At 41.2% G+C, this 22,924-nt stretch overlaps 1 protein-coding gene across 3 annotated transcripts; it reads right to left on the bottom strand.

Moving 5' to 3' along the window:
* Positions 1-534: 534 nt before the first annotated feature.
* On the bottom strand, positions 535-22,059 carry grhl1 (grainyhead-like transcription factor 1). 3 transcript variants are annotated; one of them, XM_052086206.1, is made up of 16 exons: positions 21,867-22,059; positions 16,851-17,040; positions 15,622-15,695; positions 14,894-15,027; positions 14,581-14,813; positions 13,882-13,964; positions 12,069-12,222; positions 11,841-11,952; positions 11,631-11,725; positions 8,736-8,946; positions 8,469-8,596; positions 6,223-6,251; positions 5,906-5,991; positions 2,641-2,726; positions 2,373-2,437; positions 535-1,702 (listed from the first exon to the last, which is right to left on the bottom strand). In XM_052086206.1, the coding sequence occupies exons 1-16, from the start codon at positions 21,884-21,886 to the stop codon at positions 1,588-1,590; spliced, it is 1,815 nt and encodes a 604-aa protein (XP_051942166.1). In that variant the 5' UTR covers positions 21,887-22,059; the 3' UTR covers positions 535-1,587. The 3 variants fall into 3 exon arrangements, with proteins under 3 accessions (XP_051942166.1, XP_051942165.1, XP_051942167.1); XM_052086205.1 differs by having other exon boundaries at positions 8,703-8,946; positions 21,867-22,058; XM_052086207.1 differs by lacking the exon at positions 21,867-22,059 and adding an exon at positions 21,584-21,857 and having other exon boundaries at positions 8,703-8,946.
* Between the last annotated feature and the right edge of the window lie 865 nt (positions 22,060-22,924).

The following is a 22,924-nucleotide window of genomic DNA, read 5'->3' as shown; positions in this document are numbered from 1 at the left end:
TATTATTATTATTATTTTAAAAAATCTATTTAGTAATTTAGGTTTTCAGTCACATTAGAATTTATTTTGGGCTATTTTTTTTTTTTTAATGTTACAAGAACCTGGCATTTGAATAGTGGTGCGTAGACTTGTTATATCCACTGTGTCTAAATATGATGACATAAAACACACTGATTGAAGAATAGTCAGTGTGCGGTTTAAATATGGTAACTCCAAGAATTCCAACTGCCTCTTGTGGGGCATATTTGCATTGCTATATGTTCAACCTTGTTGTATGAGTTTTTTCATTGGCATTTCAGAGGGACTTCTCTTTTGTAGCTCCATCAATGTACTGCGCAGCTTGAGAGAGCTTTTGAAAAGAATATTATTTAAAGGGCCAGCACAGGAAATGGCATCCATGTGGTGTCAGCACCCGTGCATGCTTCCCGAGTCCCCACAGTGTTGATCCCATGCCCATGCAGACATCTGCTCCTGAACACATTTGGACACACACTGCAATACATACGCATCCATCATTTGACTTGAAGACAGGTAGACAGCAGCACAAGCGAGCTTTTATTGAGCGCTATTGTGCATTCAAATCTGTTTAACAACAACAACAAAAGTAGAGCTTCCATTAAAATGAAAAACAAAAACCTTTTCCCTTGACACGCAATGCAATAATAAATCCATATAAAAACATATTAGGCATGATAGACATCTGAATACAGTACACAAAGCAAAAAACAACCCCAAAACCATTCTCTTTGTAATAAATATATACACAAACACACAAGTAAGTACTGCGATATAAAGAAGATCCGAAGATGTAAGCATGTTTCTGAAAAGATATGTACAATATTTTCATGCTGTATTTTCTTTTTCTGAATCCAAATGTCATATTGCACTTGCAGAACAGTATGGTAACTTTACTAGACCAATTCATTAACGACTATACCTACGCAAGGCTCGTTCTCAAGGGAAGATGCGTTCTCGCCTTCTATTTAATACTAGAGAGGCTATTATTTCAATTGGTCAGAAATCGAAGCCATTGCACTCTCAAACAACGTGTCCTACTCTTAAAAAACATGCATGAACATCTCTCCTAATTGTACAAAGATGATTTTTACATGCTAAATACTGCCATATTTTTTTCCTGTGAATTATGTGATAAATACATTGAATATTCAGGGTTTTTCTTTCGTCCTTATTAACCTTGTGCTCATTTTACAAGCTATACAGTAGTGACTATTCATCGTAACTGGTTGTAATCATCAGTGCTATGGCTTGATTAAGATGAGCTTTTTCTTCTCACAATATGTCAGGATAATGAGAAACATGGCTGCTTTTTGCAATAGGAGAATGAGGTATAGCAGCACCACTGAAGCTTTGAACAAAACACATAGAGGAGACAAGGAGGGGAAAAAAATCTGACATTCCTTGGAATCATTTGACAATGAGGCACATTAAGAGCTACAGTATATGGCTTGTTAAATACCACTTCTTTTTGTTTTGCCTTGTAAGATGATACAAGTCCATCATCAATGTACAGTGTAAACCCTTCATCCTCCTCTTCCTTCTTCTTCTTCCGCTTCCTGCTGCGTCCAATCAGATTTCCGTGAGGGTGAGCTTGTACATGCCACCCATCTCCTCCATGGAGATCTGGAAGGTGTCTTCATTGGAGTAGTGCTTGATGATGTTGTCATCCATGTGGACCAGAATCCTGAAAAACAGAGATGTTGGTACTCATCAGAGCAAACTTGACATATAAATATAATGACATTGGTTTTCCAAATAAAATCACCACAATGAATCGCGTCCTCCAAATGTTCATGATGCTGCGTAGTTTGCTGTCTAATGTCATGCAGTACAGACGTTACTATGTTCTATACAAGACTAGCAATGAAACAGGAGGGACGAACATTCAGCTGCACAAAGTTGATCTCCCTACGCTTGATTTAAAGAAAAAAAATTAATATTATTGCTTATATTGAATATTTTTCTTCATTATCTGAATGTGAGACGAACTGAATATTTTAACCAAATTTGTGCATAAAGCAATTCAGTGGCATAATATTAACCCTTTCATGCACAAATAATGTGCATGAACCTGATAAGCTGTCCACTGGAGTAACCGCTGTCCCCGAAAGGGTTAAAGCCGATGGCTCATGGCTAGAGCTACTTTAATATTTTATCCTTGTTACAAGCACACAAAAATGGGATCCGAAAATTTTTTTTGATTTTTGATCCATGCACTAAAAATCCTTCAGCTGTAGTCGGAAAGCGAAACCTCCCACAGGAGGAGGGCATGCCCGATATGTGACGTGAGAGACATGACATGAAAAACAAAAACTACCTGTCAGTTAGCTTTGCTCATTGTGACTCATACGTACCCTTTCTTGCACTTCTTATAGACTTTTCCAACCTTGTCCAAAGGCAAGTCGTACTTCTCTGAAATCTGAAAAGACAAAACTGTGTCATGTTTCCTGAAATGCTTCCCACTCTGGACCCGAGCGGACCAGGTGGGCGTCCCATCATAGCTCATTTAACTGGTATGTCGTCCCAGAGCTGCAGACGGCGAGGTCTCCATCTGCCACTGATTAAACAGAAAGGTCCCCGAGTTCACCTGGGCGAGTTTTTGTATTAAATAATGATACTTACAGCGTCCACCAGGCCTTTCAGTGTGGGATTTTTCAACATGACGGCGTCGAACACCTCCTCCGTCTCCTTGCGCACGTACAACAGGACTGTGGTGGGCAAACACAAAGCGGTCCATTAAAGGCAGATCACCTGTCAAGTAATACCTCATATTAAAGTGCTTCACATGAGCTTTCCAGATGAATGATTATTATGCCACTTTTCACGTGTATAGTGACATATCAGAACTCAAAATCGTTTTTGTGTGCGTTTGTGTGTCTGTGTGTGTGTGTGTGTGTGTGAGAGAGAATGAGAGAAACAACAATAAATTCACAAATTAACACAAAAACACACAAAGGCGCTTCCATTCTTGTCAGTATGAAATACTCTGATTATTTAAAAGACCCAAACTTTTTTTGACTAGAGAAGTTTGTGGCAAAAACAATCAAGAGTCAGGGCAAAAAAACAAAACAACAAGAACAAAACCCCAGCACAAGTAACAAGGTCAGCAGTCTATTACGCAACAAACTATATTGACCACACCTAATATGAAAGTCCTGAATGAGGGCTCGAAGATCTGTAAATGGAGCCTATCAATAAGTCGTGATTTGATCATGTAACAGATTAGGGCAAAGGTTACATGCACATAAGAGTCAGTAAATAAAAATATAAATCAAGTCATCCATTTATATTAACGGTATATAGCTCAGATTTTCTAGATCTGGAAGAACTCGTATCAGTATGATAATTAAGGAAAAACAACTTTATATCGGATGCAAGTGTGAGATACATCCTTGGATGCACTGGGACACATCATCAGTGATCTTCGCCATTATACCACCTCCCTCAGGTGGCCCAGCCAGGGTTAATCAGACTCTGGCTTGTGTCCCAGGAGCATTGGCCCACAGATGGCTCATTTTCATCCAGAATCATCTATCTAGACTAGAGGCTCTTTCTGGTGCCTCCATGGTGGCCTTGATGGCCTTCCTTTTCTTTGCACGATGACGAGAGTGGACACCATGTGAACGGCCAGAAAAGCCCATACACCCAATTTCAATGGGCTCACAGCATGCCTTCCAGTTTCCTCTTTGTCATTGCTCGACTAGCTCCTGGTCCTTTGACCGCTTCTAGTCATTCGCCTCCTCTAGGCGATCCTCCCTAAGGAACTGTGAGTTCTATCAATAGCACCTGCCTTGAAGATCCTGACGTAAGTACGATGTCTGGCCAAAGCAAAGTTGTTGTGACGTGGTCTGGAAACTTGAGCTGCTTGCTCAAGTCCACAGCGGAGGTGAGGAGCTGGCTTGGGCTGTGACTGTGGCTTGCAAAAGCGCTCTATAAATAAAGATATGTTGTATACAAAATGGCTTGGCTGGATGGATGAATGTCAAGATTCTCCATTGCGCAATAAGACGCTCAAATCATCTAAATTCATCTCTCGTATTAAAACCCATCAGGGCTTTCCAGATCTACAATACCATGTCAACACGCAAAAACAACCATACATCTGGCACAGACATCTCAAGTGACATTGCCATGCAAAATACCTCCACTTTTTTTTTAAACTGACTCCAGACTGTACGGGCATTATTCCAACTAAAAAACAAAAAAGAAAGAAAGAAAAGTGTCTCAGGGCCCAGACAGAGAGCATGCACACACTGTAATCATCATACATGACTGCAAACATACAAAAGGGACATGATAGCAGACTCTCATTCTTGCCAAGACCCAGTTTATTACATTTATTTGGTCAGAAACCTTTTTTGGAACAAGAAAACACTGCACGTCGTCCATCGGCAGCTTCTATTTCAAGACAAATTTAGGGTGTGCTTGTATGAGTCATTTCTGGTGGAGGTGTTTAGACGTAGTCATGTAATGCTATGAGCGGTTGTTTGTCTCAACTCATCACCTGTCTCGAGCCGCCATGTGAAAATGTGTTTGGCGTCATTTTAAGAGACAGCGCTGCAAATGATTGACAGCTTTGTTTCACAACAACCTGATTGCCTGTAGCTGGCCGACCGGTTGAACTGCTGAGCGGTTTGCCAAAAACTAAAAAAGGCCACGTGGGACTTTTTGTTTTCTTTAAATAACACAATTCCTTTTAATCCATTGATGATTAAACAACATTTGAGGTCAGGCTTCTCCAAAATGACCTTGAAATGTAAATCCTTAAAAAAAGTAGCCTTTAGTTGCGTCTACTGGATTTTGTGTGGAAATGTTTAGTGACCTAATAAGTTGAGGAAAAAGTTGAAAAACAAATTATGCACGGTAAACAAAATATCTTGTGACCCTTTCAGGTTTTCTTCTTGGAACCTCATGAGGGTAATCAATAATGTCAACGCTCTTCTTTGTACTGAAGCGTTCAAATTATACAGTAATTTTTATTGCATTTCCCCCGAGCAATTTCCTCGCACCTCCTAAAATAAGATCTCCTCACACTTTTTGGTAACAAATACGGCCTCACAAAATACATCCAAAATACTACCATAGTGACCCACATTGAAATAAAGAGTCGGCCTAAATGTTATATATACTGTATATAAATTGCATTCAAAAGTATTGTATTTAAAATCGGAATATAACTGAATGTTTTTACATTTACCATGTGGAATTGAAAACAAAAGTCACTGTGTCATTATGCACAGTTTGAACAATTAATTAAGTGATTATTTCACATACCGCCAGAGGGAGCTTGTGTACCACGCAGATGTTTTATTTGTATTTGAGTTCATCGCTGTTTTAAATAAGAACAGAATTCAAAATGAAAGCTCAAATACTGATCATTTCAGTGTCATTTTATAGTTAGGTGAAATTTTTGGACTTGTCTGTTTTTGAAGAAAATTGTCTTCTTGGAGTTGGATGGTTTTGCGATGTTGAATTTTGGCATTCAATTTCCAGAAACACAGTTAAATTTATGCGACAGATATTACAGCACTCTTAATGTAAATGCTCGATTGGCAATTAAAGAACAGAATGGGCTGCATTTGGTCCGCGAGCCATACTACTTAGCCTGGCTCTGATCTAGGGTAAAGGGCACAGGTTTGTTTGTTGTGTGCCTGTGTGCAAATGGTATTTTGTTGGAAGCCAATGAGTGAAGGCCTCAGCATGTGTGCATGTGTGTGTCTGTGTGTGCGGGCGCGCTTGAAGCTACCAGAGCAAGTTGACATGCACGTGTACTCGTGTTCACACATTTTCCCCCACAGCAAGAACCCCTCCCTTGCCCCTCTAACTCGTTTTAAACCACACACACAGGCACTCACACACACACACACACACATACGCGTATGCCTACCTTTCTTGGGTTCTTCTGCCCTGGCCATCTTATTGGGCGGTGACCCGAACTCATCATCGCTAAAGGGTAACCTCTTCATGCCAGAGCTGCGTGAGACAAAAAGGCAGATAAATCAGTTCTTACGAGGCCTTCACAGCCAGTTAACAGGCAGTTAAAGACACTGAAGAACACACATGTGGGTATGCAACGCCTTCAAGCCCTCTCTTATAACAACATTTATCCCGTTGCGCCTTTTTACCGAGAAGGTGCCAAAAGGTCACCACGGTGGCAATTGTGAAACCAAATGTGAACAGAGCGAGTGTGAAATCGGGGCTCACCTGTCTTCTCCATCTTCCGCCGTGAAAGGCTACAACACACACAGACAGACGGACATTAACACCACAAGACTGAACAGGAGGCCGTTGCTGACATTGAGGTTTCAGAGCTACCCGTGCATTTTGGGAAAGCACTACATGCCAGGGCTGGTCGGTTTAAAGATGGCCAACAAGTTCACGGGGTTGACCCAGTTAGGGAGGTGATATGAGTCCAAATGTCGACTGAGCTCCTAGAACTGGAGGGAAGCCACAACACGGGAGCAGGGAGGCCAGCAAATGTTTCATTAAAAAAAAATGCTTGTAAAGGCTTTCTTTCCTTCCACTGTATTGATTGCCGGTGTTTCTGTGATTAGAATGCTATTCCGGGAACGATGAACCCAGTAAGCTCAAGAGTTTATCAGAAAGTGATAGCCAGGTTCAAAGTTAGCAGCAGCACCAAAAATAACCAAAGTAAATGTTAGCAGTGGGGGGAGGCGGGCTCTTTTTTGGCACCAATGCAGGGATCATTGTTTATCCTGCAGGAAGCACTCAAAGTTTACACACATTAATCAATGGAGGGCAAAGGCGGCATTTTCCTTGATACCAATCAGACACATTTGAAAGCGCTCCTGTAAGGAAAAGCGGCCGCATCTTTTACAGTGATGCCTCGAGATACGAGCGATCAGACGTACACGTTTCACTTAATCAGTCGTGGTCAGGTCACTTTTCTTGCTTTGACTTGTGAGTAAAGGTGTGCGTCGTTCCAGTAAAATAGAATTTAATACGTATCTCGATACGATTCGAGGATGGTACATTTAAAAGTGGAACGATTCCATTCAGTGGGATTGCAATTCCATTTGCTAAATCGTCGCTCAGTTTTAGGGGGTGTGTTGCGATGTGTTTCTTGTTGGAAGCAGACAATCATTTGACAATATGAATGAACTTGTCAGTTCTATAAATGGTGCATTTCCTTCAAAGACACTGTGTTTCGTTTTTGAAATATAGCTTGATGATTTTGGCGTATTCTTTCTAAATCACCCTGTGTATGATCCAATGCAATAAAATGGCCGTCAGTGATATGTGACTTTTCACTATTTGTGGGCTGGCCCTGTTCACTGCAAATGTATTCTGCACGAAGAAGAATGAAAATCAAAGCAATTTCAACAGGGTACTAAAACCTCAGAGGAAATGTTATTTTAAAAAAAAACAATAAAAACATTTAAACCCACAGATTCTCATAATATACAATTATGAATATTTATGTGACAGTTCATCTGTCTTCATATATTTGTCTTCATGGCCCACAGAGGATTTTGCAAATCTTGATGTCATCTTTTCATTATTAAGATGCACACACTTGAAGTTTGCCACCAACATATTAGTTTCTTTTTAATCTAACTATACACAGAGACAATCTCGGAAACGATTCATCACTGTCTCATATTATTAGAGGCAAGAGTTTGTTCACTATCTCCTGCATGACATATAAATGCACATACACACTTGCTTGTGGTATGACATGGTCAACCTGGTGAGAGTCCACAGGGAACATGGTTCATCTGACAGGCTTGTATGCCAACACTAATAAAAATCAGAACTTAAGTGTGCGTGCGACATGCTCTTATTCCTTATGTAAGTTTCACCGAGGCCATGACTCTGCCAGAAGCAGGCGGGTTTTGGGGTGGCACAAGACAAAGCATTTGCCACAAATAATGTTTCAAGTTAACCACGAGCGATGTTTATCAGGCTATACATGAGGAGCATCTTACTTTTCCAAATTTGTTGGCAGTCATCACTGCCCCCAAGTATCCTTTTTTCCCCCTCAGGGTAAGAATAAATGCCAAACCAATGTGGAATTTGAGGCAGATGCTGATTTCTGATATTTGATAAAATTAAATTCTGATAGCCGATCAATGAGCTGATGGAAAAAAATACAGTGAACAAAAGTGGTGCAGATTTCAGCAAAAATCATGGTTGCTAACATACCCGATTTTCCACATAAAATAATGTGGCAAGCCCGGTCCAGCCCCTGGGCCTTGAGTTTGAGTAGTAATGTGTTAAACTCAAGTACAGATGTGTGAAAACTTGACTTTAGTACAGCAAGGAAGAATTTGTACTTTTCTCCTTCCTGCAAATGGCATCAGCAACAACACACACTTTGTTCCTGCCTGTTACTGTACCGAGCAGGTCACCATGACCCATGAGTGGGTGGATCCGTGGCTCGCTATGGCGCATGAAAGTGCGTATGTGCGTTTTGTGCGACAACTCACATGGCGCTGGAAGGTAGAAAAGTGAATGTCAGGTATGAAGAGCACCGGCTGAGTCTCGAGATCATTCATCATCTTGAAGATGGTCACGTCGTTGCGTTTATGCAGGATGGGCACTTTGACATCCACGACTGTAAAAATGGTCATAAAATGAGGAGCAGGTTAAAGTCTTTTTATGGCGCCAACATGCCACACGGTTGCCTCGTAACATTCTGAGGCGTCGCCTTTGCCACTCACAGGACAGGCCCGGGTTGAGGTCGGCCACCTTGCCTTTCCTGCGGGACTGCTTCCTCTCTTCGTCTCGGATCTTTCTCTCGGCCCCCTTGTCGCAGAACACCTTGATCTGGCAGAAGGCCCGGTGGATGGGCTTGTTGCTGCGGTTGTTGTAGCTGTATGTGTCAATCTGCAGGTTGAGGGGAAGGCCCTTCACACCCTTCTGAGAGGAGAAGTCCGTACTCAGGCAGTTGACTGAGATGAAGATCTGAGGAAGACCCATTCAAGGGATCAGGAGTTGATCGAAGACAAAATTGTTTTTTTTGTTTTTTTGAGGGAACCTATCCTTCGTTATGCTCTGAAAAACATCCCCTTCTGCTATCTTTGTCCACAGGCCCAAGCTGTGTCCATTACTGCTATGGCCTCATCTTGTGGCATCGTCATGACATGAACTGATTTTTACATGAGGGGTTGGAGCATCATTTTGGCAGGTCTGCCTTGACCATTAAAAAATAATAAATTAATAAATAAGCACATTCATTATTTTAAGTGCTTTGGTTGGGTTCACTGTACTCAATGGACCTAACATGCAGTTTTGAAAAGTCACACGAGCCAGGCCAGAGGTGGGGGGAACATAGGAACTTCGCAAAGAAAAGGCGGAACTTATTCAAACCTCGAGCTTCAGACTTGTGAAGCAGATGTGCTAACTGCATTCCAGACCAATCCATATAAATAGAAGAAATTACATTATTAGAATTATGTAACTGTTGATTTTGAGAGAAATGATCATTACACCAGCAACATGGCTAAATGAAGGCAACAAATGTCTTTTCTAACGTTCAGTGTTCTGTGTCTCCCTCTAGTGGACAAATCCAGACAACAGTGGCTCGCACTCATTTCCCACCTAAAGAAACTTTCCCTAGAAAGTAGGAAAATAATATGGGAATATGATAAAAGAGCTAAAAGATCATACAATCTGGTCATATTTAAGCATTTTTTGAAAACGCATGCAAATTAGGTAAACAGAGCGACAATACATAAAGTAGGTTGAGTTTTCATTGCTGTTTATTTTCCGGACTATGCATAAACTGCATGAAGGATTTTGGTCGCACATTTAAATCAGTTTTTTGTGGGAAATAGATGTATTTCCACGCCCTCAAATATGTTTGGGCATTGATATTCTTGACAAAATTATTGCATACGGGTCAAAGAGGTCTGCTCTCCACTTTGTACATGGTTATCACTTTTAAAAAACCCATTGTGTTCTCCTCTCAAGAAATAACAACAAATAAACAACTTAGCGAAATTATAAAATTCTGAAACTTTTAAAAATGTATTTATATTCTTAAATGAATGTGAGACTTTTAAAAATCCCTCAATTGTAAATTTAGCTTGCACTATTTTCTTCTGCGCATATCATCTATACATTTCTTGGATGCACTTTTCCCCTTTCACCAAAAGTGTTTTTTTATAATGCATTCTTAGTTTAATTCATTTTTTTGTTTTGGTTATCATTTTAGTGCTCATTTCATTGTTTACATTATTTTTCTGGTTTAACCCACCCTACCCCCCATTATTCATGAATGTTTTTCTTTGCTTTTTGTCGTTGTCCATTTTCCTTCTTTAGTACATTTGGGATTTTTTTTCCTTTTTAACTTGTCCCCTTTCTCACCTGTTTCGTCGTCTTTGTTGTTGTTGTCATTTTCTACTAATTGCCTTAGTCCATTTTTCATTATTTTGTTGACATTGTGGTGTAGCGCATCATTATTTATGACAAAATTCTAGCATACATAAGCAGCATCTACAATAAATTGTTCAACCTCGGAGGTCAGCTTTCTATTTACTTTTACAAGATAATCATTGTGCTTATGTGTATATATTTAAAACTATTGTACTTCATTGTTGAACATTCATTTTGAACATATCCAAATGCCAGGCTAACATTCGGGCAGATTTAAAAAAAAAAAAAAAAAAGAGTAAAGGGGTGAGACTTCATGCATTAATGTTGCAGGGCAAACTAAAAGCGAGCATCATCTTCCTCAAACAAGCCGCTGACAACCACAAATGCACACACAAGGATGAACATCCTACGGGCACCGTCCTGAAGTCATGAGACGGTTAGAGTCACATCCTGGTTTGTGTGTGCATGTGTGAATGCACACTAACGGGTGGGCCGCCAGGCTCTTTGGAGGTCAAATCATATCATTCATCTCTCCTCTCAACAACACGTCAGGGCCACAGGAGGGTGAGCAAACGAGGAAGCGTCTTCACCTTCAGCCTCTCCATTGAAAAAGGAGCCCTCGCTTCAGCCCACCCGCTGAGTTTCCGCATTCTTTTGCTGCTGTTTATAAATGACGTTTATTTTGCTGAAAGGGAAATATGTCACATGCACGTCGTCCATTTCCTTTTTTGGACATTTTTTTGTCCTTATTTTTTCTTTCTGCGCACGTTTGTCACACATTTTTTTTTCAATTTTAGATTTCAATTTTTAGATTTCATTTTTGCTCGTCCTCGTTTTCTTTTGTCTATTTTTCTTTTTCTGGGTTCCACCTTCTCGCCATTATTAGTTTGTTATTTAACCGTTTCAATATTTTGAACACATATTTTCTTTAATTTTCCATATATGTTAATTCTACTGCGATTATTGAAGCACAGTTGAACAATATTTTTGTATTTATTCTATGTATTACTTGCCTCAAACCACCAGGCAAAACTTTAAATCTGTATGCCGTTCTCTTCCTGCTTACATTATATGTCAACTTTCCTTAGGCTTCCTCTCTAATGTTGCTTTTATGTTTTGTTTTGTTTTCCTTTCCACTTTTTGGGTTACTCCTATTTTGGTGTAATTGTGATTACTGCTGTGATGGTCGATACGTGCCCCTCATGGGAACTGACGTTTAACATTAGAATGCATGTGCATGTACAGTCATTTTGATTTTATAGTCATCTTACTTTGGCCTCTTCGTTTGTGTCCCAGGTGAAGGAGATGGCGTTGTAGGAAATCTCCTCAATGTTGCCGATGGTGTTGAAGCTCTCCTTGTAGTCAGCTGCGACAGCAGAAATATTTTTCATTGGATCTCATTAGATGTGCAGGAAATGTCAAGCTTTTATTTATTATGCAACCGATTAAAGTAAAGCCATAAATAAATAAAATAAATGTACCGATGTCGAGACACCTCTGCTTGGCAGTGTGTTGCCTTGAGTGCCAGTACTTCCAGTGTTTCAGCTGGTCTTCTCTGCACTTCTCTTCTCCGAATACAACCATCACCACACTCTGTGAAGGCACAATCAGCCTTCAGTCTACTCTCGCGTACAGCCTCTCCCTGCACTGTGGGTCTTTATGTGATAATGAACACAGGACAAATCGGGCTAGAACTCGTTAGTTCTCACCCTGACTTTGGTGATTGGTTGCTGAAGGCCTTTGTTGTCAATCTCCCGCAGGGTGATGGGGTAAAACTGTCCCTTGTTCAGATATGTCATGGTTCCGTCGCCTGTCTTCTGACGCAGAGACTTGGATGCTTCAAGGGTGTACTCGAAATTATTCCTAAGACAGAGATGGGAGGAGAAATGTGATCCATCCATAGATTTTCTGTAGCGGGACCTAACGTAATGACAAAGAATCGTGGATATCATGGATAACTAGGGATGTAACGATTCAACAAAAAAATTATTTGAACTTAAAATATGCATCGCTGGAAACAAATAAATAAAAGAATAGATATTCACATTTTCTCACAAAAGAACAGTCATATCACTTGTACATTTATTTATTTTCATGTTTAGTTCTGGGACTAACAAAACACTGATACGACAAAAATTTAGTTTAAATAGTAAAAATTAGGGGCGGCCTGGTAGTCCAGTGGTTAGCACGTCGGCTTCACAGTGCAGAGGTACCGGGTTCGATTCCAGCTCCGGCCTCCCTGTGTGGAGTTTGCATGTTCTCCCCGGGCCTGCGTGGGTTTTCTCCGGGTGCTCCGGTTTCCTCCCACATTCCAAAAATATGCATGGCAGGCTGATTGAACACTCTAAATCAGGCATGTCCAAAGTCCGGCCCGCGGGCCAAATCCGGCCCGCGGTCGAATTTCATCCGGCCCTCGGCCCCTGTCATAAAATCAGTGCCGTCTGGCCCGCAGGTTGGGCGCAATGGAACACGTGTTGCATTGACTGAGGTCTCGTAGACTGGGGAGTGATGTTTCATAGAGTACTGCTTCCCTCTAGTGGCTAAATGAGTAATAGCATTCACTAAATGAGTAATAGCATTTAGACACTAGAGGGCATCACTCACGAGTTAACAAGACATCACTCCGTGTTTATATTGACTGATATGTCATATTTCAAATGATCCTTGCAGTTGTGGATATGTGTATTGCTTGTTCATTTCCCTGTTGTTCGAGTCAAAGGTTTTGTGACTATTGAAAAGTCATAGTGATACATTTTATGTTTCAAATCAATCAATTTGCACTCAGGAGACTTCTGTTTAAGAAAAAGTCAAGTGAATAAGCAGTTGCAGTTGATATACCTGTTTCAAATGAACCAAAAGAAATTCTTAAGATTGTTGAAATTAAAATAAAAATGGAAATGTGAAACAGACTGGCTTACTAAAATTTGTTGAACAATATTGTTCAATGTAAAGAATGTCAGCCAAGGTCAGCCCCCCGACATTTTACCACATAAAATCTGGCCCCCTTGGCAAAAAGTTTGGACACCCCTGCTCTAAATTGTCCCTAGGTGTGAGTGTGAGCGTGGATGGTTGTTCGTCTATGTGTGCCCTGCGATTGGCTGGCAACCGATTCAGGGTGTCCCCCTCCTACTGCCCGGAGACGGCTGGGATGGGCTCCAGCACCCCCCGCGACCCTAGTGAGGATCAAGCGGTATGGAAGATGAATGAATGAATAGTAAAAATTAGGAGTTCATTTTCAAGTTTGATTTTGTGAGGTTGCAAAAAAAATACTGTTGTAAGGAGGACAAAATGCAGATGTTAAAATAAATTTTAAAAAAACAAAAAAGTTTTTTTTTTTTTTAAACTGAATTGAAATCGGAAACTGAAAATCAAACCGGGGCTTGAGTGAATGGTTACATTCCTATGAAAAACAGCTGTCTCGTATTCCAACAACAGGGGAGTCTGGTGCCCGAAGAAAGCGAGGCAGGGTGGTGTCAAAACTGAAAGCTGGTGGGTGACGGGTTCAGCAGCGGCGTGACTTACCCCGGCACCGTGTCAAACTGATTGTAGTCCTCAGGCGTCATGGAGCCCATACGTAACTGCAGTTCACCCGGAAATGAAAACACCTGTAAAAAGACACACAAAAATGTTAAGAAAATATTTCACAGAAAGCCAAATTTGACTTGATTTCATCTTAAAAACAAAATAATGACATTTTAAAAAATGAGTCATTCTTAACTAATATCCTAATTTCCGGAAATGGTGAATTTGAGACTTTTGTTAGATGCTCTAATCCTCCAAAATGATTTAAAAAATAAATAACTGAAAACATTGACCACCAATTGTACCCCGGAGCAACGTGGCTTCCTCTTGTCGTCATAGTTTTTATGCTACCGGGTAATTTCTTTCCCAATCAATCTCATCCTTTGAAGCTTTTTTTTTTCCTCCGGCGCCAACTTCCCTCTACATTTTGTTGGGTTTTCTGCGGTAAACCCCCTTCAGGTTAAAAAGAGGAGGTTAGAGGAAGGGCTTTTGGCTATTGTTGAGGAAAGAGCACAGCACTTTGTGTTGCTGAGACAATGGTATAATCAAACACTGGCTGCTATTTTTCCATGCTCAAATAAATCTAAAGGAGGCTGAGCCCACCGTCAGCTCCACGGGATCGGGTGAAAATGCTATTGTTTGATGAGCCAGATCTGAGAGTGGAAAAGAAGAGGAGGAGTGCAACGGGATTCCACTCACCTCCTGGGAACCATCCTTGAAACTCTCTGAGAAGGTGGAGTCCGGGGGCGTGCGGGACTGAGTGCTGGGGCTGAACTGTACCGAATTGTGGGGCAGCTGAGGCCGGTCGAAAACGCCCACGTGGTTGTCGGTTTCGGCGCAGCTGTTGGGCACAGTCAAACCGTGGATGGGCACCTCGGTCTTGACGTGCGGGTAATTCTGCAGAGCGGCGATGGACACGGTGACAGTCGTGTCTGAATGAAAGAAACCGCACGACAGTCAGACAACGACAGCAGAAGAAGAGAATGTGTCAAAGGTGCTCGAAAACACCGACCTGGCGATGGGAACTGACTCCGCTTGTCCTGGGCCAGCTGGAGAATGTTGAAGGGCCCCTTGAGGACTTGAATCCTGTTCTCCATGCTGGTCTCTGGAAGAGGAGAGATGCCATGTGCTGCCTGAATCTGGTTCCTGCAGAAAAAAAAATCATTATATACAGGATGGGCCAAAAGTAAGACGAGACCTTAACTTTTTCAATGCTAGCCATTTACAAAAAAGAGAAGCTCTTGAGTGCGGCCCAACTCAGAGCAATCTGATTGATCTTTAAAGGCTCACAGCATTTTGTGTTTTATGACCATCTAACCACAGAAACCACCAAAAAGTGATTTGACTTGCTTCTTTCATCACCAAAATAATCTTGTTTCGAAGTTATTCCATTTTTAGGAATCAGCAATAAAGCATGTGTTGGTTTCACCCAAATCATCTATTATGGACCATAAAATAAAACCAGAGAAAACAAGCCTCTTGTAAAAAGACATAAAAGTGACTTTGAAATTAGTAATTTTTGCTTTTTTAATGCCAGAGTTGACCAAAACATTTCTCCATCGATTCTCATTCAAAAAAAAACAAACAAACATTGAGGGCAATTGACTGTTTAAGATTCCCGTCGACAGCATTAGTTTAAATACTGGGTACCGGAGAAAGAGTGAAGACACTGCACGCAACACTGGGAGAATGCAAAAGTCCACCCGCGACAGCTCATTGTCATTATACGTCAGGCCTTACCTTTTGTTGGGATCCACATCAGAGACCAATGCATCTGGCTTGCCCTGGGTTATTGTTCTTTTTTCCCGGGGCACCTGTATGGGAGGGTAAACACAGCCGCTGAGCGTCTGACCACATCACATCCCGAGAGGTTGCCGTCTTCAGTTACATGCGACGTGGTACACGTTCTGCCTCACAGATGTTGCACCACGTACGTTGCTTATGGTGAAACTGTGCAAGAAGTTGATTACCTCATCCTCCTCCCAGCTCTCTGTTCACTTTTGATTGAGTGCAAGACCACTGTGATTGTGTCACCTGAGCTGGAGCAGGACAAGTTGCGGGCCTGAATCGTTACTAATGTCCTCTTTCGGCAACTCAGTTTGAATTTCCACTTTTAGGACTCGATGGGTAATTACTGTATGTATAGCTTCAATGTTCATTTTTTTGAGTAACGATGCATGTGATGTCCAAAAAATCCCAGTGGATTTCTTGTGGATTTTTAAATACATCCCAATGTAGGTGGATGGACATTTATGCGTTTTGTTCAATCCTGTGTGAGGACATGTTGTTTTCATATTTTCAAAATTTGCTCTGCAAATGTGTTATGAATGCACAATGTTAGGGATGAACGAATCCCGACACTTGATATCGCTATCAGTGCTGATAACAGCCTTATTGTGAGGTATCTGTACTCATGGAAGCTGCCAATATAAACCAATGATACTTAAGGCAAACAAAATCTAACTTTGAGCAAGTCCTCCTCAGCATTTTTGGCACTATGTTACAGTAGTTTGGTCACAATCTTTTGTCAATGTTAAATAATTTTATACATTTTGTATATACAGTTATCTACTAATGATATCAGTACTCAGTATCTATGACTATGATACTCATATCGTATCAGTCTGAAAAAGAATGGTATCGAACATCGCTACAAAATGTGACAATGTTCTCACTACGAATGTCCATTCTTTACTAGATTTTGGGTTATGATTCTAATATGGATTGCTATTTTGCTAGAATGATCATATGAATGATCATGAATGTCATTATCTTTGTCTCATGTTGTAATATGTTAATACTGTATATTTTTTAAATTAGCTAATATCCTCAGATTAAATTGGCCAGCTAGTTAATTATGGGCTGTTGTCTGTAGAATTTGGAGGCAGAAATTTTTTTTTATAAATTTTGCAACAGGATTTTTTGCAGATTTTTTTTAGAACGTTTTGCGAATGGCCCGCCAAGGATACCTTATAGTAGTCATAGAGCAGACCCAAAGCGGCGGCACTGTCCTCGTCCCCGTTAATGCTCATCATGGCCTTGGTGGCTGCAGTCAGGGGGTTCTCCAGGAATGACTTCCAGGCTTCATCCTCTGTGGTGAAGGAACGCCGCTGGCCGCCATAGTTGGGGTCGTTCTGCAGGACCAGGACGGCACGCTTGCTGCGAAGAAAAAAAAGGCAATGCTTCATCAGAACACATGGATGCGCCTAGACCAGGGGGACCCAACCTTTTTTGACCGAAGACCTACTTTTCAAACAACAAACCTGCAGTCGACCCTTGACCGCATGTGCATGCATAATAATATCAAAAAAAGAAATATCGCAACAGCTCTGATTGCAATCTACGATTGCAGACTGTTGACCGCTAACAACTTCAGGTGATGCAGATCATGCGCCACTGTAGGTTAAAGGTGACCTGCTTTTTTGATTTGATTTTTCACACTATTTCTTGTAAAACTGAAACTGATAGGATGCTTTGGGTGCAGGGTGCACTCACAAAAAATGTCAAATTTTAATAACGTGCACACAGACACACAAATCCCTTTTATTTCCCCCTACACCACAGGTGTCAAACTCAAGGCCCGATGGCCAGATCCAGTTAAAGCAAATCAAACATATCAACTTCCATGATGCTTGATAAAAGGCACATATTTTACATCCGAAACATCTCATGGCACACCACAATACAAAAATGCCACAGAAAGTGTTTATCATGATTGATTGATTCTTTTGGTTGGCATATATACAGCACATTGAGTGGACAAAAAAAAAAGATGACACACCCTTGTTGAGGTGAGACAAAGATCAATAAAAAAAAAAAATCCACCTTTATCGAACCAATAATCTGTATCACGGAAAAAACTTTAAATCTATTTTTTTTGGGTGGGGGGGATATGTAACTGGTGGTTGCATAGTGTGCACACCCGCTTGTCGTATGTAGCTCTGTTCAGAATGAATCAATCACGACAAACATGTTAAACGGGAGTCAGGACAACTCTGGCACCTTTTAAAGTGTCATTGATTCTTCCTGAATAAATTTCAGATGTTCTGGTAGGCTTTTTATTCTTCCTAGCAGAAACCTGAAGGTTTTGTAGCAACACTGACTGGTATTTGGAACTGTTCAAAATTCACTCACCTTGACGAAGACCCCAGTTCTCGTTAAAAAGTTAATCATCCCCAAAGCGTGATGATGCCATCATCAAACTTCACTCTCTGTATTCTGTTCTTCTCTTGATGATCAACTTAGTGTTTGTGCCAATCTTTAATTTTGTAATTATGGTCAAAAAGTTGGATCTTACTTTCATCAGACCATATCATATTACCACTTGCGTAAGGGAGATTTCAAATTTAAGTTTTGTCTGTCTTGCCACCTTACCTCACAACCAAGACCGATGAAAATGACGGGAGATTTACCAAACAGCCACTACTTGACAGAAATTCCTTCAGCTCTTTTCAATCTTGCTGTTGGACTCATGGCAACCTCCCTGACCCCTTTTCTTCTTTTCATCAATTGTCAAGTGATGCCCGGGTCATGTTAATGTCACTATTGTGCCATATTTTCTCCATTTAATGAGGGCTGTCTTCACAGTGTTCAATGGTGTACTTTAATGCCCTGAAAATTATTTTGTTCCGTTCCCTTGACTGACACCTGTGAAGACTGACGTGGAAACTTCGTGTGGACCATGCAATGTCAGGAAAAGCCTACTGTAATATCTCAACTTTATTTGGGGTTATACAGAGACGCTTTCAATGAGGACAGGTGTGCGCTGACTCTCATTTGAATATGATTAGTTAAGTCGAATTTTTTAAGAGGATACGCACACCTATGCAACAGTATTTTAGATCAGTGGTTCTTAACCTGGGTTCGATCAAACCCAAAGGGTTCGGTGAGTCGGTCTCAGGGGTTCGACAGAGCCTCTGCCATGGAGGGGAAGAGGCACGCAACTCAACATGTTAATTAGTTATGACACGCCCGCTTGGCCATCACTGGCTGCAGATGATCACATGACATTGCTTGTCCAATCAGTGCTGTGGGAAATTTAGTTTGCTTGGTTTATATATATATATATATTTAATTTACTTTTTCTGTTTTTGACACTGTAAGTGTGTTTTTTTATATCTTGAATTTGCATATATATAAAATGTTCTTTTTTATTTATCACTCATGAAGGGTTCGTGAATGTGCATATTAACTGGTTGGGTTCGGTACCTCTAAAAGGTTAAGAACCACTGTTTTAGAGGTATATTTTTTACATTTTTATTTTTTCACCATAGGTATGAATGTGAAAGGCTATTTGTCTGTGTACGTGCCCTGCAATTGGATGGCAATCAGTCCAGGGTGCACACTGCCTCTGGCCCAAAGTCAACTGGGACAGGCTTTAGTTACCTGCGACTCCAATGAGGACAAGCATTATAGAAAAATCGATGGATGGGATCAGAGTGTTGTATTGAGCAGAATAATGCGGACGTGACTCATCTTCCCTATGAATGTCTATTGACAGCAAATGTGATGAAATATTTCAAGGATTATTGAGCCCATCCTTTTCCTCCATCTTCCATAGGATTAAGCATGTAAATAAAACATCTTGTCAATCACATCCTTGTCTCAAAACAGTCACACTTGGACGAGAAAGAGTTCTTTATCTGTAGGACCAGTTCTTCAGGCTCTTCTGTGATTGTGCAACAAACTCTTAGCCGTGGAACGGCCGATGCACCTTGAGAAAAGATGCTCTACAGGCTTGTCCAGTGCGACAACTGGGGCACCGCCACCTCATTGGCCCACACACCTACCGCAGGTGACGCATCCGACCCGGCCGCATTCTTGCGTTCTAACAACTTTTGTTTTTAGAAGATGACGACGAACTGGAAAATGACAACCACTGTACGTTTCGATGAGCCCTGGCGTCTTTGTCTTGCTCCTCCCCCATGTTGCTTTATAAACACAACTGCTGAATATTCGGATATAGCGTGCGAGTTAGAAGCCCCTTTGGCTTGTTGTGTCATCACTGTGAGCCTCTAAGCTCAAAACTTAACGTTCTCAGAATCGAGATGAAAATACACCCATCAACATGTTGGAAAATATTGGACTTTTTACTATTAGCTCAGGCCTGTTTGCACAGCATATATTTACTTATGTTAACAGTAATGACGAGGCCTGAGTGGCATTATTAGCAGAGTTTCTTGAGTTTAACATTTGCAGCAGGGGTGTGTAACTTGGGTAACTTGCTGCCATTTGATCTGAACACAACTTTGAAAAATGTTGAGAAGAAAAAATCCATCTGTCCATTTTCTCTGGGCGGGCGCCTAGCCCAGCTAATGTTTGAATTTGATGTGAAAGAACTTGAGAACTCTGACTTCAACCCCATCACAGATCGTCTTATTGTGAACCAGACTAGTTGCCCCTTTCACACTAACTTGTGCATTGCCTCATTCACATTGAGCTACAGAAAGCACTTTGATGAACAAACCCCTTCCTAAAATGAACTGAACAACTTGACATCTGATTTCATAACAGGTTATCAATCAATTTGTCATTCTTTGCTGAGATCCTCATCTAAAGTCTTAACAACCCCCATTGGGAAAACATAAATAAGATTTGACATGACCAAAAAAGAGTTTGAATACCTCCGATTTAGACCTAACAGGGACCTAACAGGGACCTAACGTACATTTCTGGAATTGGGGAATAAGCAGGGATATCTGCAGAAAACCAGTAGATGATTCCAACCCAAGACCACTTGACTACGAGGCCAACATACTAACTATTAGTCCACTGTACTGCCCAGTCCAAAAACATTTAGCCTCCTGAAAATACTAATAATACATAGTAAATAATGTGAATGATCATTGTATGAACCTGAAACCACCCCTCAAAAGGATAAAGGGCCCTCACCCCACTGCTATAAACCATCTTGAAGAACACCACCAACAAGCGACCGTGTGGCTCAGTTTCTATGCATAGTATCTACAACAAATGCCTTCTTTCCCCTCTCTATTGTCCATGCAAAGTGATCATTAGTAATCCTAGCTCTAATTGTACCTTTGATTAAACAGCGACCTGATAAGAAGCGTTATTGAAGGGCAACAAAACTCCAGAGAAAATGTCTTTCACAACGAAAACAAATAGTTTAGATGTGTTACATGGTGGTTTGCTTTCAATTAATTAAGACTAAAAAACTGAAAGAAAAGTTGACAACGCTCATCTCAAACGACCCCCGTGCTTGCTTACATTGTTGTCGTGGAGCCAACGCCTAGCAGGTGTACAGTTTCATTCCAAAAGTCTCCTTGTTATTGCCCTCATGAGAAAAAAAAAATATTGAAATGACGAACTAAGCATCTTTGGCATTGAGAAAAAACGCTGCTATTTGAATGTGGCAGTCAGAAGCTGATGACTTTTTACACATGCAATATGAGGACACTTAGTGTGACATCACCCCCGCTGCAGTTTATTCCTGAACAAACATCATTAGGACTAAACACATAATAGGTCCCAACTGTTGAATGCTCTGGGCAAAATCAAACAACCCAAAATGAACAAAACACCCATCACCCTCACGGGACAGTCCTCTTTTTTTCTTTATTCTGATGATTCTAACTGGCGCCTGTGTTCTCACAACAGGTGAGAATGCACCTGTACAGGCTCCAACATGACAGGTGAATCACTTTCGACACATGACAGGAGATGTCTGTATCAGAAAACTTACCATTAGCAACAAGACAAAATAGAAATAATCCTAAAGAGACATTTCTTACAGCCGTGGTGCGTTCAGGGGGAACTTTATAAAATAAGGGGAAAAAACGTCGCAGGAGAAGCAGCTGGTCAGAGTGAAGCCAAAATAGACGTTTAAACTCCAAGGCGAGACGAAGGGAGATGTGTTGGGGAAAAAAAGATGTCAAAAGTCCACAAAAATCGGAATTAAGTGTGGCTAGTAAGTGCGAGGCGGTTTGTTGTGAGGGCTCGAGAGTGGCGAGGCCAGGACAACTTACTTGTCATGCTCCTGTGACATCTCGGTCGGTCGAACTGGACTTTCTAGTTGGTACTGAAAATCCGATCCGTCTTCTTTTAAGCGTAGAAAAACGGCGCCGCGAACGTTTGGATGAGGGCAGCGGCAACAAACAAGGTGTCCCCGGCGGAGTAGAACGGGTTTTGTCGGCTCGACTCGCTTTTTTGGGGGGGGCATTACTGAGAAATCGAGGCCGGTTTTACCTGTGAAGGCGACACGGATTGGATTACAGGTGTTCAGAGGGCGGGGCCTACCTGTCAATTACCCTTTCCATGGCCCCGATTGGCTGAGCCAGCTCCCCGACTCAATTCATAACATTGAACCAGCAGTAATAATATCAACTGAGATTTGACAGTTCTGTTTTAAAGTGGTGCGGGCACGTCCGCCTCACAGTGCAGAGGTCAAGGTTAGGTTCCGGGTCCCGGCTTTCCCTTGTGTTTGAATGTACATGTTCTCCTCCTGCATGAGTGTGTTTTCTCCGGGTACTCTGGTATCCTCCCACATTCCAAAAAAGGCATGCTCGGTAGGTTAATTGAACACTCTAATTTGCCCCTTGGAGTGAATGTGAGTGTGGTTGGTTGGTTGTCTCTGTGTGCCCTGCGATTGACTGGCAACCAGTTCATGGTGTACCCAGTCTGCGGCATGAAGACAGCTTGGATAGGCACCAGCACACCCACGAACCTCATGAGGATAAAGCGGTTCAGATAATGGAAGGATGGATGTTTTTAAATGGTACATCTTTAAAGTCATTGTTATGGATTAATAAACATCATTACAGGAGCAAAATGTTACCTAAAAAATTTGGTCTTCCATCCAATTTCAATAGTTGACACCAGTAAGTGTACAGTACTACTATATTAGCCGATTATTAGCAATTTTGAATGAAACTTTTAAACTAAACATTTTTATCCATCCATCCATTTTTTTGGAACTGCTACCACCAGTAATTACTTACACCATATCAATAGTGCTATAAGGTCTTGCTCAAGTAATTTCCCCGGAAACTATACATTTATTCAGTTTATTTTATAATTGAATTGC

The sequence above is a fragment of the Hippocampus zosterae genome, chromosome 14, assembly GCF_025434085.1.
Source record: "Hippocampus zosterae strain Florida chromosome 14, ASM2543408v3, whole genome shotgun sequence".
Lineage (NCBI taxonomy): Eukaryota > Metazoa > Chordata > Actinopteri > Syngnathiformes > Syngnathidae > Hippocampus > Hippocampus zosterae.
This window is presented reverse-complemented; position numbering and strand designations above follow the sequence as displayed.